The sequence below is a fragment of the Symphalangus syndactylus genome, chromosome 3 (genome assembly GCF_028878055.3).
Source record: "Symphalangus syndactylus isolate Jambi chromosome 3, NHGRI_mSymSyn1-v2.1_pri, whole genome shotgun sequence".
Classification (NCBI taxonomy): Eukaryota; Metazoa; Chordata; class Mammalia; order Primates; family Hylobatidae; genus Symphalangus; species Symphalangus syndactylus.
This window is the reverse complement of record NC_072425.2, coordinates 124,814,681-124,826,352: the sequence shown is the minus strand read 5'-3', so window position 1 is coordinate 124,826,352 and position 11,672 is coordinate 124,814,681. Positions and strand designations below refer to the sequence as shown.

At 39.5% G+C, this 11,672-nt stretch overlaps 1 protein-coding gene across 2 annotated transcripts in view; it reads right to left on the bottom strand.

The window, feature by feature from the left end:
- Positions 1-1,685: 1,685 nt before the first annotated feature.
- The window catches only part of RAB39A (RAB39A, member RAS oncogene family), a 39,327-nt gene continuing 29,340 nt past the window's right edge, over positions 1,686-11,672 (bottom strand). Inside the window, exons 2-3 of one of the 2 annotated variants that reach the window (XR_010120096.1) lie at positions 7,741-8,267; positions 1,686-5,995 (exon numbers count right to left, since the gene is read on the bottom strand). Coding sequence is in view for 1 of the 2 variants with exons in the window: in XM_055272988.2 (XP_055128963.1) it covers positions 7,841-8,267 (427 nt within the window). In the remaining variant the exon portion in view is untranslated. Of the gene's footprint in view, positions 8,268-11,672 lie in introns of both variants that reach the window. The other variant, XM_055272988.2, reaches the window with a different exon arrangement.

Here is an 11,672-nt window from a genome sequence, read left to right as displayed (position 1 = left end):
CCGCCTCGGCCTCCCAAAGTGCTGAGATTACAAGCGTGAGCCACCGCGCCCGGCCTCCAGCCTGGTATTTCTTTAAAGCAATGCGAAAGTGGACAAACACACACTGAATTGTACATTTTAAATGATTTAATTGTAAGGTATGTAAGTTATATGTCAAAGCTGTTACCAAAAAAAAAAAAAATCTTTTAGAAAATGATGCTAGTGATAATCATTTTATGCAAACTAAAAGCCTAGTCCTCTGACCCACAGTCCTTACCACACTGGGCACATGCACTAACTCTTCCTGTTGGTGAATTTGCAGTGCTGCTGTTGGGACACTCCTTCAAGCCCTTGTCCATCGGGTCAGATGCTGTTGTTGATGACCAGCAATCCCCAGGAGCTCTATGTCCTTTAGGGCACTACTGAAGTATTCTTCTCTAAGAATCAGGCCATTTCAAGGAGTCATGACCACTTAAAATGAACTAGCCAGAGAGCCATTATCAACACTTTGTAGCCAACAATAAGGATTAAGGTTGGCTTCTTGACAATTTAGTGATTCTAATAAGAATGATACTAAAAATAAAACAGGGCCGGGAGGAGCGGCTCACGCCTCTAATCCCAGCACTTTGGGAGGCCGAGGCGGGTGGATCACCTTAGGTCAGGAGTTCAAGATTAGCCTGGCCAACAGGGTGAAACTGTCTCTACTAAAAATACAAAAAATTAGCTGGATGTGGTGTCGGGCACCTGTAATCCCAGCTACTCAGGAGGCTAAGGCAGGAGAATCACTTGAACCCAGGAGGCAGAGGTTGTAGTGAGCCGAGATCTCGCCACTGCACTCCAGCCTGGGCAACAAGTGCAAAACTCTGTCTCAAAAATAATAATTATAATAATATAATTATGTGCCAAGCACTGTTGTAAACATTTTACATAGTTAACTGCTTATGCAGAAGGTATAAATATTTTCTATGTGATTTAACAGCTCAATTCAAAATTTCATAAGCTCCCACTATGTGCAAGGCTGAAGCATGACAAAGATGAGCCAAGTAGAGAAAAGTTACAAATTTTGAAACATCTGTTAAAGCATAGTACAAGGCATAGTACATAGCACATGACCCTTTTCTGCAATTCTGAAATCCAAAAAGCTCTGAAAAATCAAAGATTCTTTTTACAACTCATTTGGCAACAAAAATCTGACCCGAACTGATGACAGGTTATTTACAGATCTTATCTCTTATGGTGTGAATATTCATATATTTGCTGTACAAATATTAATATCTGATTATGATGTTCTACCCTACATTCTACCATGGTATGATGTAATATGTAAAGTATTATGGATCTCCAATTGATTCTCTTTTGCCCTTCATTTGTGAATACATACACACAAAATTGCAGTTAAATAGCTGTTTCTATTTTAAAAGCACCATCAAAGATGGCTTTTTAAAGATGGATACTGTGAAGCAACCTACTGGGGTCCCCTTCCACACTGTGGAAGCTTTGTTCTTTTGCTCTTCACAGTAAACCTTGCTATCGCTAAAAAAAAAAAAAAAAAAAGATGGGTACCATAATTCTATGACAATCATAGTTCTCATTCTCATTCTTTTATTCATTATTTAAAATCAAATAACATTAATAACATACTTCGAAAAGTTTATACTTATCCTACTTCTGTTGTCTGTCATCCTGAAAAAAAAAATGCCAAGAGATGATGATAATAAAACATGTTTATTCTTCCATGGAATGTATAAATTGAAACCAAGTATGTGGAACCCACATTTAATAGGAGTAATTCAACACGATAACCATCAATCAGTAGTTACTGAATGTCACATAGATAAGACAATGTTTTAGGCACTATTTTTTAAAAAGACAAAAAATTTACCCAGAAATAATAACGAGGTACACTAATTTTTTTATACCTTAAAATTTTGTTTTCATTTATTTTCTACCATGATTATGTGCAGTAAGTGAACTAGATTGTGTAATGATTGATATAGATTGTCACAGCTCATCACTCATGTGTCTACTTGCATCAGTCATTAGCAGTATAGAAACACCAGGTCATGCAGCAGTTCATTAAGGTTCAGGAGATCAGTTTGTTATTTTAAGATCAAGTGAAGATCAGTAGCTCAGGAAGATTTGGTGAAAACATTCAGTTGAGAAAGATTCTAAAGCAGAGATGGCTATTTATCAGCTGTGAAATTTCCAAGAGTTAGCTTCTGGTTGGGATTGTATCCTACCATTTTAAAACACATAGAATCTAAGATTAAAGTCTTTATAGGCTGGGCATGGTGGCTCATGCCTGTAATCCCAGCACTCTGGGAGGCCAGGGTGGGAGGATCGCTTAAGGCCAGGAGTTTGAGGCTCCTACAACCTATCACTGTGCCACTGCACTCCAGCCTAGGTGACACAACAAGACCCTGTCTCTAAAAAACAAACAAACAAACAAACAAAAAGTAAAACCTTTATAGTCTTTCGGTTTTTTCTTTTTTCAGCTCCCCAGGCTGAAAGAGGATCTTTCTGTTTTTTCTTAAAGATTACATGTTTTCTTTGCATTTCCAAGTGAAATCTTTCTAGGTAGTTACTGAGAAACAAATAAGTTTGTTTATGAATGGGTCTTTAGTCTTGCGAGTTCTTCTCACTGTGTGAGACCTAAGGAAATTATTCTTTTTTTTTAATTTTTTAATTTTTATTTTTTGAGACGGAGTCTTGCTCCGTCAGCCAGGCTGGAGTGCAGTGGCATGATCTCGGCTCACTGCAAGCTCCACCTCCCAGGTTCACCCCATTCTCCTGCCTCAGCCTCCCAAGTAGCTGTGACTACAGGCGCCCGCCACCACGCCCAGCTAATTTTTTTTTTTCTGTATTTTTGGTAGAGACGGGGTTTCACCATGTTAGCCAGGATGGTCTCGATCTCCTGACCTCGTGATCCACCCACCTCAGTCTCCCAAAGTGCTGGGATTACAGGCGTGGGCCACCGCGCCCGGCCAGGAAATTATCCAAATACAGTGCACTCTTTAAAGCTGCTTTGAAAGCTGTGTTCTTAACTGAATCAAGGGCAGTAAAAAATCTGACAAAAATACTCTTAAAATGATTTTATTAATCCATAGATTCATTTTTTTAATGACGTAAAGTTGGATAAAAAGATTTTGTTCTGGTAAAGTTATCTTAATAATAATATAAAAGACTGTTTTGGTTGCCACACACAAAAAGTATGGAATGCTTGAGGCTTTTGGAAATCTAGAATAAACTCTCAAGTATCCAGGCTCAGGAAATCTTGTTTGCCACTATTATGCATATAAAAGCCACATTAAAAAACAATCCGATTAAACATTTTGGCTTATACTTACTATCACATCACTACATATGAACTGGGAGTGTGAATGCAGCTCAAGATGAGCAGTTTCCATCAGGGACAAGTTTACGATAAGAATTGGACTGTTTTCATTTCTTTTACAAAAAAAAATCACATTTACAGCCAGGCGCCGGTGGCTCACGTCTGTAATCCCAGCACTTTGGGAGGCGCTGAGGCAGGTGGATCACTTGAGGTCAGGAGTTGGAGACCAGCCTGGCCAACATGGTGAAACCCCGTCTCTACTCAAAATACAAAAATTAGGCCAGGTGCGGTGGCTCACGCCTGTAATCCCAGCACTTTGGAAGGCTGAGGCGGGTGGATCACCTGAGGTCCGGAGTTCGAGACCAGCCTGACCAACATGGAGAAACCCCAACACTACTAAAAAAAAAAAAAAAAATTAGTCTGGCGTGGTGGCGCATGCCTGTAATCCCAGCTACTCGGTAGGCTGAGGCAGGGGAATTGCTTGAACCCAGTGGGCGAAGGTTGCGGTGAGCCAAGATTGTGCTATTGCACTCTAGCCTGGGCAACAAGAGCGAAACTCCGTCTCAAAAAAAAAATAATAATAATAATCAGCTGGATGTGGTGGTGCACGCCTATAATCCTAGCTGCTCAGGAAGCTGAGGCACGAGAATTGTTTGAACCCAGGAGGTGGAGGTTGCAGTGAGCTGAGTTTGCACCCCTGCATTCCAGCCTGGGAGACAGAGCCAGACTCCGTCTCAAAAAAACAAAACAAAACAAAACGAAACAAAACAAAACAAAACAAAACACATTTACTTAAACTATTTAGTAATTAACTACATCATTTACTAGCTTTTTTTTTTTTTTTTTTTTGAGACGGAGTCTCGCTCTTTACCCAGGCTGGAGTGCAGTGGCGCGATCTCGGCTCACTGCAGCCTCCGCCCCCCGGGGTTCACGCCATTCTCCTGCCTCAGCCTCCCTTGTAGCTGGGACTACAGGCGCCTGCCACCTCGCCCGGCTAATTTTTTTTTTGTATTTTTAGTAGAGACGGGGTTTCACCGTGTTAGCCAGGATGGTCTCGATCTCCTGACCTCGTGATCCGCCCGCCTCGGCCTCCCAAAGTGCTGGGATTACAGGCGTGAGCCACCGCGCCCGGCTCATTTACTAGTTTTAAATTTTAAAATTTAAATTAAATTTTAAATAAAGTAACTTTAATATAAAATCAAGAATATTTGATTTCTAAGAAACTCGGTAAGAGCATTTTGCCTGGAGCAAATATTTTTACTATTTTGGCATTGTTATCCATATTCTCTATAACGATGTGTAAGAAAATAGGTCCGCTATTACATATATATATATAAAAATGGATAAAGATAACTGGCTAAGGTTAGACAGATGTTTGGCAATCTCATACAGGCACTCAGATTTTTGCAGTAATCGTTGTTCACTTTACTATTGTTTTACCATAAATAGCTCCTCTATAATATAAAAATTATTTAACCCTATTTTAGTATTTTGTGGATTCGGTTAGAACACACTTCCCCTTTTCTTGACATCCTCTCCCTCCCTCCCCCTCCCTCCACCCAATACACACACACTAAGCACAGCGTGGTGAACAAGGTGTTAGGAGACGAGTTCTAGGCTTCCTTCTGTTCATGCCTTGAATTTTGGGCCCTGTCTTCCTGTTTGTTTCTTCTAGTTCTTTAGCTCTGGTTTAAACCTTGGAACACATGATATCCTTCAGCCCAAATATTAGTCTCTCCCGACATTAGTATTATAAAGGGTGTCCACTGAAATTTAAGTCACATTTTATGTTTTAGCTATTTAACTTTAGAAGTAGGCACAGGTGACTGTACTTTCAACTGCTAAATTTTCAGTATTTGGGTTTATGCCATTTTGGACTGATGGAAAATTGTCATATAATATTGAAAACTGTAACAGTAAAATGGACTACTTCACATTTTGGGGGACAAGTATTTTCTCATTTGGTTAATTACGGTTTGAACTCATGTGAAATTAACCTAAGGATATCAAGAAAATGCTGACAATATAAATAGTCATACCGTATATAGTTATAATTTATATTCTCTCCATAAGCACAATTAAAAATACATGAACCCAGAAAATGTACAAGTATTTGAAAATACAATTAAATAACTACTTCAAAGATGCACAAAAAGCACAAACGTGACTTTTGATTGGGTTAAGTCTGCAGGAACGTCCCTCTCTATTATTTCCACTTTGCAGGAACAATAGCTCAGGGTAAAAAAAGCAGAAGAAGCAGGCGCGGGGGCTCATGCCTGTAATTCCAGCACTTTGGGACGCCGAGGCAGAAGGATCTTTTGTGCCCTGGCGTATGAGACTTGTGCCCTGGCGTATGAGACTTGTGCCCTGGCGTATGAGACCTATAACCTGGGCAACATAGGGAGGCCTCTTCTCTACAGAAAATAAAAAATTAGCAGGTGTGGTGGCGTGCACCTGTGGTCCCAGCTAGCAGGAGGCTAAAGTGGGAGGCTCGCTTGAGACTGGGAGGTCCAGGGTGCAGTGAGCTGTGATTATGCCACTGCACTCCACCCTGGTCAACAGAACAAGACCTCGCCCCCCTCGCACCCCCGCTGCCCCCCGCCAAAAAAAAATAAGCAGAGGATATGCATCAATCAAGAATTCCTATGGGTCCATGAAGACACACTTCTTTTTCTACTCCCTCTGCATAGGAACGAAAGGAAAAATCATGAGAAAACAAAATTCTCACCCATTGTAAATATAATAGTATGCCCATGAGCAGCATATCAATCTCAAAATGCTTACTGTATTTACAAAGCGTTTCTTGCATCATTCACTAGATTCTCAAAATAATTTTCCATGAAACACACTAATAAATGGGGTTATTAGCCTAATTTTACAGATAAGAGAAATGGTGCTTAGAGAGGTCAAGTGACTTACTCATAGTTAAATATTGGTAACCAAGTTTTCTGATTTCTTATTAAATATTCTTTCTACTATGCCACTTCGGTTTTCAAACAAATGAAGCAACTAACGGTTAAGAATAAAAACCTTATGATTCCAAAAAACTTCACTTGGTACTCTTTTGCGATTAAGAGTAGTTTACAGAACAGAATAGAACTGTACATTATAAAATATTTGACACTATGATCAAAATATCCCTTCCAGGAGAGTTTAATCAATAAGTTAAAAATTAGGAAACTCAAAAGTCATTTTACTGTCTTAATTGATTATTCTATCTTAACTTATACTGATGAGATTGTAAAATGCAATTTGAAGGCTAAATATATCAAACATCTAACCAATTTTCCTTGCCCAGAAAAATCTTTTCTGCATTCTTTTCATATTGGAAATTAGGAAATTTGGAAATTTACTTAGACAAAAATGCTATTATTAAAAACATTCCATATTTACCTATATTAATAATTTTGACAATAGTTCAAGGTAAACTGCATTTACTTTCTTTGAAAATGTCAATACATAAATAAATTTTGTTTTTCTTGTCTAAATATGAACAGTACACTGTAACAGCAAAACATTTGCTGCTGATAGGCCAGGCACGGCAGCTCATGCCTATAATTCCAGCACTTTGGAGGCTGAGGGGGGCGAATTGCTTGAGGCCAGGAGTTGGAGACCAGCCTGGGCAACATTATGAAACCCCGTGTCTACTTATAATACAAAAATTAGCCGGGCATGGTGGCGCACATCTGCAGTTCCAGCTACTCAGGAGGCTGAGGTAAGGTACTGACAATCACCTGAACCCAGGAAGCAGAGGTTGCAGGGAGCCAAGATTGCCCCACTGCACTCCAGCCTGGGTGACAAAACAAGACCCTGTCTCAAAAAAAAAAAGCAACATTTCAAACATTTGGTGAGCGGTCCTCCGTTTTTAATTTTACAAATATTTGCTTAAAGTAGTTTGCTTGGATCCTTAGATATCTTTGTAAAACATAATGCATTTTTAGAAGCAATAAATTAGGGAACAAAAATGAACATAAAACTTCTTTTCTTGTGTTGAGGCAAAATTAAGGGAGGACAAACATTTCCAGAGAATGGGGAAAAAACCTGGTACCTTATATAAGGAACTGCTATTTACGTCCTAGTCGATACTTCTGAGATTGTTTACTCTGCAGGTGAACAATGCATATTTAAATGCATTTTGCTATTCAATATTAATTACCTCAAGAGAATGTAATTCCTGATAAAATCTTTTCAATTGATTATATATGCACAAAAATCCATTTGAACTGTCAAGAAAAATGAGTAATATTGACATATCTGGACACTAAGGTCAGTGTATGCTAACAAAGAAAGAATGGAGGTAATTTCAAGAAAAAGGTTGTCTGCTTTGCTTGGTAATTCAGCAAAATACCCAATCTAGTAGTGTAACAAGTAAGCATCGTGCTCTGAATCAAATACCTTACAAAATAGTATTGGTGTGGGTTTGTAACCTTTTTAAATGCTTTTATTGCATCGTTCTGCTGTTAATGTTGGTATTTATTCTGAAATGACACCCAATCTGTTCCTGTTAGTTCTTTGGCGTGTTTGAAGTCAGCAGAAACATTCTTTCCTGGGCTTTACTGCTTCCTCAGAAGAATGCACAGTATTTGGAACAAAACCACTTTTAACCCCTTCCCAGCCATCCTGAATACAAATTTCTCCTTTTTTAATAAGTTCATATATGTCTCTTGTCAAGATTGTGAAGGATTCTTCAACATTTGTAGCATCCTTTGCTGAGGTTTCTATATACTTCATTCCACAGTCTGCGGACAGTTTTTCAGCTTCTTCCCTTGTAACTTGACGTTGTGAAGCTAAATCACATTTATGTCCCACTAGCAGAAATACAATCCGAAATGGCTGTACGTACATTTTTGCTTCTTCTAGCCAATCTTTCACATGTTCAAAAGATCGTCGGTTAGTAATGTCAAATACTAAAAATCCACCAACTGAGTTGCGGTAATAAGATCGGGTTATTGATCTAAAAATAAAGAGAAAAAAGGTTGTATAAGGACAACTTGTTCTTTTTCTTCTCCTTCCACCAATCTAGCACCATAATAACATTTGAAGATATCTTAATATGATTTAACTAGAATTTATAAATAAAATATGAGGTATCTCAAGTGAACAAAAATATTCTATGGGACTAATACGCAAGTTTCATACACTGACAGAACACGAAAGTAGTAGTTATTTTTAGTTAAACAAATAAGCACTTACATGCCATGTCATCTCATACTGTCTGATTATTTGTTTTTGCTTTTAAAAATCTGATAGATTATTACATCATTGTGGTTAAAAATAAGCATATTGAAAGACTGAGTGAAGGGCACAGGTTGCACAACAAACTAGATCTTAAGAATCTCACTCGTCATAAAATTTAATGAACTCTTCTCTCTATCAATTTAGGAAAAAGAAACAAGGGCTGTAGCATGGATCGAATGTCTGTGTCCCTCCCAAATTCTTATGTTGAAATGCTAACCCTAATGTGGTGGTATTAGGATTAGGAGGAGGGGCCTTTGGGATGTAATTTAGGTCATAAGGGTGGAACCCTCGTGAATAGGATCAGTGCCCTTAAAAAAAGATACCCCAGAGAGCACTCTAGTCCTCTTTCTACCATGTGAAGATACAAGATGGCTGGCTGTCTGCAACCCAGAAGAGGGCCCTCACTGGAACCTGACCATGCTGGCACCATGATCTCCCTGATCATCCACTTCCAGCTTCCAAAACTGTGAGAACTGAATTTCTTTTGTTTAAATCCCCATTCTGTGGTAATTTAACAGCCCAAACTCATGAAGACAGCAGACTTGTCACAGTATTAGTTACAGGTACAGTCTTGTGTTACACCTATTCAAGAAACAGGAGACTGTATGGACCTGGGATATGAATCTGGGGTGTGCTAACGATTCTCTGTATGTCTCTCCAGATCTAGTCTCCATCCTTCTCTAAGCCTGAGGAAGCTGTCCTTCACAGAAAGCTTTCCCAAACTCCCTTGCCCTCTGGCATGCAGGGGGGTTCAGCCAATGGGAGGCGCCAGCTGGAGACAGAAGGAAAGAGAATTCAGAGTATCCCTCTCTTTGCTTCTGCCGGCTGTGGCTTAGCAGTGGTGGTATTCCTCTGCTTCTAGTCAGGGTTTCTGTAGGGTAGACCCTCTCCCATGGCTACAGCTGTCACCACGTTCTGGTAATACCACTCTCTGTCCTCTCCTCTTCCAACCAGGTGGTCAATGGCTTCCCACTGTTGCTAGCTCTGAATGCTTCACCATCCTTTATTAGTATCCTTGATGCTGACTGTATCTCTGGAAATAATCACTTCATTAAACTCTTTTCAGTTAACCTACAATTGTGCCATCTGTTTCCTGGCTGAATCATGAGGCAAGGTGGCAAGGCTATACTGTTTTATGTTTCTTCCCTCTCCACATGTTGTTTTATCTATTTGGAATGTCTTCTACCCCTTTTCTGTCTAAGAAACTCCTATTTCTGCTTCAATAGTCAGCTCAATAATCATATCATCTGAGCAGCCTTCCCTGCCACTCACCTCTTTCTTAGGTACTTTTCTAATAGCTCCTCTGAACCACTGGCATTCTGCCATTATGATTATCTTAATTTTCTCGATATGCTGACTGGATTTGCTGTTATGTCAATCATATTGCATGGCAAATGACAGATGTCATAAAATGTTTGTCATATTGGATTTTTTTTTTTTTTTTTTGAGATGGAGTCTCACTCTGTCGCCCAGGCTGGAGTGCAGTGGCATGATCTCGGCTCACTGCAACCTCTGCCTCCCGGGTTCAAGCAATTCTCCTGCCTTGGCCTCCTGAGTAGCTGGGACTACAGGCGCATGCCACCACCCCCAGCTAATTTTTGTATTTTTAGTGGAGACAGGGTTTCACCATGTTGGCCAAGATGCTCTTGATCTCTTGACCTCGTGATCCACCTGCCTCGGCCTCCCAAAGTGCTAGGATTACAGACGTGAGCCACCTTGGCCAATATTGGATTAATTAACCTTATTGGAAAGGAAAAGTGCTAAATGTTGTATAAACCAGAGATCCCATGTGTCTGTTTCCAGTTTGTCAATGGTCTTTTAGCAAACTCATCTGATTACTTGCCTAAGGCACCAAGATCTTTGTGAATGGCCAGTGGGTTATTTGGTACCGTCATACTTTCCTACTTGTCCTCATTGCTGAAATCACAGCTCAGTTCAGTGACCTGATGCCATAAATAGCTTTGTTGTGGGAGTGCAAACCATTTTACCTCCTCTTTCTTTCTATTTCTCCTGCTTCCCTGTTTCTCCTCAGAATTCCTAGTAGAGAGATTCCCAAGTGGCTATTTTTGAAAAACTTTTGTCAAGGACTATAGTATTATAGAGAAATTGAGTTTTTCACCAACCCAATGCTTAGATTCTAAAAATAAAAAAAGAAAAGAAATTGACAATAAGAAAAATCTCCCACCATCTTTGGCAGGCTATGAATAATGCAGTTGCTATATTTTAACTTTGAGGGATAACTAATTTGTTATTGTTTTGTCACTCATCTTTATATGTGTGAATTTAGGCAGATGTGCAGTGTCTTAAGAGAAATCTAATTAAGGCTATGTTCTTAGACTGAAAGCTTGAATTTACTCAGCACCAAGTCTGCATTACTTTTATCCCTCCTATCCATTTAATTTACCATTACTAGAATATTTTAAAAATGCCTTTTGTGGCTGAAAACTCAATGCTGAAAGGCTTATGTATTACACAGAGGCATGTTTTTCACAGTAGGAAATACTATGTTTTCTTTTCTTTTCTTTTTTTTTGAGACGGAGTTTTTGTTCTGTTGCCCAGGCTGGAATGCAATGGCACAATCTCGGCTCACTGCAACCTCCGCCTCCCAGGTTCAAGCAATTCTCCTGCCTCAACCTCCCGAGTAGCTGGGATTACAGGCACCCACCACCATGCCCAGCTAATTTTTTTATTTCTAGTAGAGATGAGTTTTCACCATGTTGGCCAGGCCGGTCTCGAGCTCCTGACCTCAGGTGATCCACCCACCTCGGCCTCCCAGAGCACTAGGATTACAGGCGTGAGCCACCGCGCCCGGCCAGGAAATACTATCTTTTCAAAAAACTTATTTTTATTTTCTTTTTAAAAAAAGCAACCCTATTAACTGATTGTATTTAATTTTGAAAACACATTTAGAATACAGTTGGCAAATCATCCTACAGAATAAAATTATAGCAAAGTATATGTAATACACATTATAAAACAATCCTTATTAATGATTAGTCAGGGATAAAATGACTCAATATAACACTTCTATGTAATAACCTGATTTCTAGCTTCTGCGTGTGGGTCTGCGGGGCTTCAGATTCAGATATAGTTGTCCTGCAGGTAGTGCTTTTCCTAAAAC